The sequence below is a fragment of the Tiliqua scincoides genome, chromosome 5, assembly GCF_035046505.1.
Source record: "Tiliqua scincoides isolate rTilSci1 chromosome 5, rTilSci1.hap2, whole genome shotgun sequence".
NCBI lineage: Eukaryota > Metazoa > Chordata > Lepidosauria > Squamata > Scincidae > Tiliqua > Tiliqua scincoides.
Window position 1 is genome coordinate 107,195,584 of NC_089825.1, and position 7,595 is coordinate 107,203,178.

General features: G+C 41.7%; 1 protein-coding gene across 1 annotated transcript; it reads left to right on the forward strand.

The window, feature by feature from the left end:
* The first annotated feature begins 282 nt into the window (after positions 1-282).
* Positions 283-7,376, forward strand: LOC136653004 (vomeronasal type-2 receptor 26-like). Its single transcript, XM_066629930.1, has 6 exons — positions 283-663; positions 994-1,823; positions 2,608-2,626; positions 3,462-3,689; positions 4,518-4,644; positions 6,475-7,376. Exons 1-6 carry the CDS (start codon positions 283-285, stop codon positions 7,374-7,376), a joined length of 2,487 nt encoding a protein of 828 aa, XP_066486027.1.
* The last annotated feature ends 219 nt before the right edge of the window (positions 7,377-7,595 follow it).

A 7,595-nucleotide genomic window follows, 5' to 3' on the forward strand; every position in this document is an offset into this window, starting at 1 on the left:
ATTTTAATAGGAGGGGAATAAGTGAGACCATACATCCTTAATTCTCACACTGAAGTCAATATAATTGACTTTTTAACATGTTCTGAAACATCCAATGAATTTTTATTTGATTTTACAACTGGCAGGAAAGCATCGTTATCTGTTTCTTTATGCTCAAAAAAAGAACAAGGAAGACAAATTGTCTTGATAAGAATTTTATCCATCTACTCAAAAGTTAAGAAACTTTGCACTCTTAATCATCTCTTTGTTATTTATTAAATTGTTTCAACAAGATCTCAGACTATGATCGTGTCTATCATGAAATACTTTTACCTTGGTACTCCACAAAAGGTTCAATATCTATTTCATGCAAAATATAAACCTTCCTTTAGTCCAGTTCCAAAGAACTACCAACATGCCCTGTCTTTGGTGTTTGCTGTGAAGGAGATCAATGAGAATATGAAGATCCTGCCAAATATCAGCCTGGGAATCCACATTTATGACAGCTACAGGAACGCAAAGATGACTCATCACAATACTCTGAAACTTCTTTCCACTCAGGAAAGGATTGTCCCCAACTTCAAATGTGACAAGCACCAGCATCTGATAGCTGCCATCGGGGGGCTTGATGCACAAATCTCCCTTCACATGGCCACTCAATTGAGCATCCACAAGATTCCACAGGTACAATCAGCATAGCAAATGGGTGCGGGAGGGCAGTCCACCATGGGTGACGTACCCTGGAGGGTAACATACACATATCTGGAGCCCTCCCCCGCCATGAGCAGAAGCCCATGTTGCACGCCCCAGGCTCTGAATGTCCGCAAATGGCAGACGTTGGAAGCAATTTGGCTGTGCACGCAATGACCTCACATGACTTCTATCTAAAGACAGTGGTCAGTCATATTTTTTTTTTCAAAATTGTGGTTCTTCTCAGCTTTGGCTGGATTCATTACAGTATAGCACCAGTTCTGCTTCTCATTCTGAAAGTTATTATTGCTGTATTTTGTTTAGATTGCCTACTGTGTACAGGTTCCAGTGAGGAATGTTAAAATTCAGCTCCCTTCCTTTTACCGGATGGTCCCCAATGAAGTGCATCAGTACAGAGGGATTGTCTATCTGCTTCAGTATTTTCAATGGACATGGGTTGGAATCATTGCTTCAGATGATGATGATGGGGAGAAATTTGTGCGGACCATGATAACAATGCTTTCTGAACATGGAATCTGTACTGCCTTCAGTAAAACAATACCGGTATTATCTCAGATTATGAAGATAGCACAAGTACTAGACAACTTAAGTGTAGCAAACCCCCTTGTGGCCAGGATCATGTCAGTAATCAATTCCAAAGTCAAAGTATACATTGTCAATGCTCATGTTCAGACCACAACAGCTTTGAAATGGATAATATACTTTTATTCAATGTTACAAGATATGACAGAGGTTTCCTTAGGAAAAGTGTGGGTTATGACAGCCCGGTGGGATTTCTCAGCAGTGGCAATGGAAAGGCATTTTGACATACAAGTCTTCCATGGTGCCTTGTCTTTTGCCATTCACTCCAATGAAGTGCCAGGATTTTCAGAATTCCTTCAATTCCTAGATCCTGACTCACAAAAAGGAGATGATTTTCTCAGACTCTTCTGGGAACAGGCATTTGATTGCTTATTTCCTGATTCCGCTTATAGAAAGGAGAGCAGCGATACTTGCACTGGTCAGGAAAGGCTGGAGAACATCCCAGGAACTCTTTTTGAAATGAGCATGACTGGCCAAAGCTACAGCATCTACAATGCAGTTCATGCTATAGCACATGCATTGCAAAAAGCGTTCTCATCCAAGCCCCAGCCCCAAACAAGCAGGGACCATGGCAGGCTAAATACCCAGAGTTCTCAGGTAATGTTCTGCTAATTCAAATCTTTTGATAATGTTAATGTTAGAACAAAAAATTGGTCGGATTCCAAGACAGAATTTTTTGAATGTACTCTTGGTAGCAAAAAATGTACTCTTGGTTGATGGAGTTATTAAAGGAAAACTATATATAGTCCTAATGTGGTTTTCTCCATAAATATAAATATAGTTGGGCACCTGCTGCAAACTAAATCATAGAACAGTGTTTGTCAACCAGTGGTATGGGTACCATCAATGGTACTTGAGGTGGTGTCGTACTTATGGGACCCCCCAAACCCTCACCTCTTGGTGGCGAGACCACCAAGGAAATGTGACAAACAGCAGTAGGAGGCTCGGCTTGGTGGGAAGAGCACCAGCATGCACTTTTAGTGCACGTGAAAAAGCCCTCATGTCTGCCCTGAGCCTCTAACCAGTATTTGTTGTGTTGTGTCTGACCCCCCCAGTCTGGAAGTAACTGCCGATGACATCGTTGCCAGTTACTTCAGGTGGTACTTCCAATAGGTGGACCGTGTGAAGTGGTATAGTGGGGAACAAATGTTGAGAACTGCTATGATTGAAGATTCTAATTTTTACTGGCTTGTTTCCTAAGGGTCCAATCCTATTCAAGTTTCTAGCGCCAATGCAGCTGCAATGAAGCCCTGAGGTAAGGGTACAAACATTTCCTTGCCTTGAGGATGCTTCCATAACTGCCCATCACCACTGGATGCACACCTCCTTGGCACTGATACCTCAGTGCTGGACAGTTGAATAGGATTGGGCCCTTAGTCATGTTTCTAGAATATAGTCATGACTAAACCTATTTGAAATTGATGGAATTAGTAATCCAGATTGCTTTCTTGTGGGTAGCTCAATTTAGGCTTCTTATCCACAATCTTGTGGGTAGCTCAATTTAGGCTTCTTATCTAGAATCTTATCCACACTTCTCTGGGAGTAAGCCCCTTTGACTACAGTGGAACTTACATCTGAGTAGACATGCATAGGATTGGGCTGTTTAAGGTACAACTAGGGGATGTCCAGCTGATTTAATTGCATGCCAATGCTGGAATGTGTCCACACACATTTGAGATTTTTATGGGAAGAATCAAACTGGGCAGCTCTTCTCTTAAAGCAAAGTGTTTAGCTTTGGGGTGGAGGAAAGTATTTTCAGGGTCCCAAGGCATTGTTTTCCTCCTTTCAACTAAAGAGGCAGTCCTGTAACATGGTAATCCAGGGCTGTTGATGCTGGCAGAGTCTGTCAGCCACTACCAAGCAAGTGCATACTGCACTCTATTTGTCCATTTCAGCCACTGGTTGCAGTCAGTTTCATTGCTCAAAACAGGCCAAGTTTTGTAAGGGCCTTTATATGAGTCAGCTTCTTCATGTTCTATCAGGGATGTTGGCTTCCCAGAGCACTCCTAATCAAGTATCCACAGTGTCTCTAAATGTAACCCACTAAGCTTTTCTATTTGTCTAGAATAAGGAACCTCAATACTTCCAGTCACCTAATTGTTACAAATTTAAGTGAAGAAATAAACCAGCATTCCCCCCCACAAGACCCCCGCAGTTTGTAATGTCTTCTGTGATCTCTTTCAATCCAGCTTCACCCATTCCTGAGGAACATCTCATTTAACAACAGTGCTGGAGACACGATATCATTTGATGAGGAGGGTGAGTTAGTAGGTGGATTTGACCTGATCAACTGGGTGACTTTCCCAAACCAGTCCTTTTTGAGAGTGAAAACAGGAATGATGGATCCACAGGCTCTCCCTGGGAAAGAGTTCACCATGAATGAAGAGGCCATCACATGGCACAGTGTATTTAATCAGGTAGGAGTTGGCTATAAGTTGTAAGATGGAAAACTGAATGGGAAGTGTTTCAATAAGACTTCATCATTTCATATGAATGTGATATGAGGTTTTCTGCCCTGTCTCTCATCCTTTTCATTCTACGTGAAACAATATGATGTAGATAACAATGAAACCAAGGACAAATTTAAGAGTTTGCACAGTGACACAGTCATACTGCTACCATTTATATATAACTATTTGCAAAAATGTCAGCATTGTGTTGAACCCAGTGCCACTTATTTCATGGAAACATGAAAAACTTCTGGAGTAAGCTCGAGAATTCAACATCTCAAACACTAAAGAAAATGTCATCTTTAGAACATAAGAACGTAAGAAGATCCCTGCTGGATCAGGCCAAATGCCCATCTAGTCCAGCTTCCTGGATCTCACAGTGGCCCACCAAATATCTCAGTGAGCACACAAGACAAGAGACCTGCATCCTGGTGCCCTCCCTTGCATCTTTGGACACCCTTCATACACAGATTAATTCCTTTGAAACATGGCTAGCTAAACTAATCTTGTCTTGATAATTCCCTGCCTGCCCTTTCGTGCTACATCAGTTTGTCACTTTCTCGAGTACTGATGCTTCTGAAGTCTCTCTGGTCAAGTACACACTCTCATGGTGACAGAAAATCAACCTCTGCCCCATTTAAGTGACCTCTGCTGTCACATCTGGCCAGGAGCACAGCATGTACAGTGTATTCCTCCCTGCAAGGGAGCCCAGTTTACATGTCCAGTAGTGAAATTCCAAAATTCATTTGTTGTGACCATTCTTCAAAACAGAAGCTGTTCTCTTTTTATCCATAGGTTCTCCCCATTGCAGTGTGTAATGACCACTGCTATCCGGGTTACAGCAGAAAAAAGAAGGAAGGGGAGCCATTTTGTTGCTATGATTGCCATCCATGTCCAGAAGGGAAGATTTCATGCCAGAAGGGTAGGAGACATACATAAAGTCAGTGGCGTTGTGGTGTAATTTTGAGACATTAAAAGTGAAGCCTTACATGAATGAATGAATGAATAAACCTTTATTAGGCACAGATAAAGAAACCATAAAAGGAAACATAATCAGTCCTAATCCCGTTTATCAAAAACGCAGTTAAGTTACTAAATTACTAATAATACATTTACAGTTCAACATAAAATATCAATTTTTTTGACAGATTACCTTAAGAAGGCTTAGAAATCTCTAAAAGTAAAAATTTAGAAACTCCTACTAGCACACCTGGTGAGCAGTCATTTAGGAGACGCTTCAGTTTTGCCTCATCCGAAAGACCATTCATTTTGCTGAGAAGTGGAGTCATGTAAGTGTGGCGGGATCTAGTGTGCCGAGGACATTAAAAAAGAATGTGTGTGATTGATTCAATATTTCCCAAATTACAAGGGCAGAGGCATTCTTTATATGGTATTTTCCTATATCTGCCTTCTGTGACCTTGGATGGAAACACATTGAATCTTGCCAAGGACATTGCACAACGTTCAGAAAGGTTGATCAAAATACTCGGATAAGGAGTCATTTGCCCATACTTAAGCGGGATAGAGAAATTAAGAGGGGAGCCTTACATGATATGGAGCCTGAGGACTCTTGTCTCAGTCCAGTTCTACAATGAAGCACTAGCAGATGCAGGGAGGGGGGGTGCAGGCCACACCAGGTGACATGCATGGGGGCGTGACACCACAAATGGCCATTACATCTTGGTATCTTTGAATAATACCATCATGTTACATATCATTCAACGTGTAATTTCACACATAATACAATGAAACAAGCTGTGTTGAAATACCTCTATTCTATCAAAAGTAATAGCCAAAAAACCAGCGGAGGGGGATGATGGTACATCACCTTATCCGCAGCCTGGGATGTTGCCCTGCCCACTGGAGATCCATCATGGGGCTGAGATGCTAGCTTTCTGCACCGGGTGACACAAATGTCTTAAAACAAGCCTCCTGACTATCATTTTCTAATAGTACTGGTGAAACCCAGCACCACAAACACCTGTTCTGGATTTGTGGGAGAATTTCTCCCCCATTTCAATCCCTTACGAATCAAAGATAAACTATGAATCCAGCTACTGATGGCATCAATCATGGGCTTAAACTATGAGACTAATAATAAATTGGAAAAATGGCATGGGGGGGCAGGAGACTTTAATCCATAGTGTTCTGTCCCTTTCCTCTCACTGCAAGACATGTGTCATGCCCAAAGGTCCTGCCACTGTATGTGTATATATATTTCTGTTCAGACACTGCACTCAATCATATCCTGTGATGCACCTAACAAATTAAATAATCTTGTAGGCTGTTCCAGTGAAACACCACAGTTAACACAACAAAGCTGGAAGTGTTTGAGTAGCACTTCTTTATTATTATTATTATTATTATTATTATTATTAGTAGTAGTAGTAGTAGTAGTAGTAGTAGTAGTAGTAGTAATGTTATTTATTAATCATCCAACCCCCTCCCACAGCTACAGAGCACTGATAGTTATGATATTTCTTTTATTGAGAAGCTGGTTTCCCAGCAGTGTAGATTCAATAATGGCTCCAAATGACCTTGACATGTTGTCTGAAGTGGTTTGAATAAAACACCATCCCAATGAAAAGTAGATTGGGGGACAAACACACCTCAGAAATTAGAGATAGAACCGGTGGATATAGGATGAAACAGGAAAAGGTAACATCACTGATGCACTAAATTTGCACTAAATTTGCACTAAATGAATTTTACAATAAATACACTGAATTTACAAGGAATTCTATTGTTTCAGACATGGATGACTGTCTCAAATGTCCAGAAGGTCAATTTCCAAACAAGAACCAAGATGAATGCCTCCCCAAGAACCTCAACTTCCTCTCATTCATGGAACCTTTGGGAATTACATTAAGTGTCTTGGCTTTGTCTTTTTCACTGATCACAGTTTTGGTGCTCAGGATTTTCATCAAGAACCAGGACACTCCCATCGTCAAAGCCAACAACAGAGACCTCACCTACTCTCTGCTTGTCTCCTTATTGCTCTGCTTCCTCTGCTCCTTGCTGTTCATTGGCCAGCCACAGGCAGTGACCTGTTATTTACGACAAACATCTTTTGGACTCATCTTTTCTGTGGCTGTTTCTTGTGTCTTGGCCAAAACCATCACTGTGGTTCTGGCTTTCATGGCCACCAAGCCAGGATCCAGGATGAGGAAATGGGTGGGGAAAAGACTTGCAAACTCCATCATCCTTGGTTGCTCCCTGATTCAATCCATTATCTGTGCTGTGTGGCTGTATACCACTCCTCCGTTTCCAGATTTAGACATGTACTCTCTGGCTGAAGAGATTGTAGTGGAGTGTAATGAAGGCTCCATCATTATGTTTTATTGTGTTCTGGGATATCTGGGTTTGCTGGCTATGGTCAGCTTCACTGTGGCTTTCCAAGCCAGGAAGTTGCCAGACAGTTTCAATGAAGCCAAGTTCATCACCTTCAGCATGTTGGTGTTTTGCAGTGTGTGGTTGTCCTTTGTTCCCCCTTATCTGAGCACGAAGGGAAAGTACATGGTGGCTGTGGAGATCTTCTCTATCTTGGCCTCCAGTGCTGGGTTGCTGGGCTGTATCTTTTTCCCCAAATGCTACATAATTATCCTGAGGCCTGAGCTGAACAGTAGGGATCAGCTAATCAGGAGAAATCAATAAGACTCTCTTTCATGTATTTTGTTTAATCTGGAAGGAAACACAATCTAAACATTTAAACACCTGCCTCTCCTTCCCACTTGTGGTTGCAAACAGAAAATCAATGGAAGAGTTACAAGATCAATCCCCTACAGCAGCTTCCTGTCGAAAAGAGGCTGCTCTCTTGGATACCTGTCCCAGTGTTTTAGCATCTTTCAACATCTAAGTAGAATGTACATGAAA

Excerpts from the sequence above, each read along its gene's own strand:
- LOC136653004 (XM_066629930.1), top strand. The coding sequence starts at position 283 with ATGATCGTGTCTATCATGAAATACTTTTACCTTGGTACTCCACAAAAG. Across the intron at positions 664-993 it reads GCATCCACAAGATTCCACAG|ATTGCCTACTGTGTACAGGT; the intron begins GTACAATCAGCA and ends TATTTTGTTTAG. Across the intron at positions 4,645-6,474 it reads GAAGATTTCATGCCAGAAGG|ACATGGATGACTGTCTCAAA; the intron begins GTAGGAGACATA and ends CTATTGTTTCAG.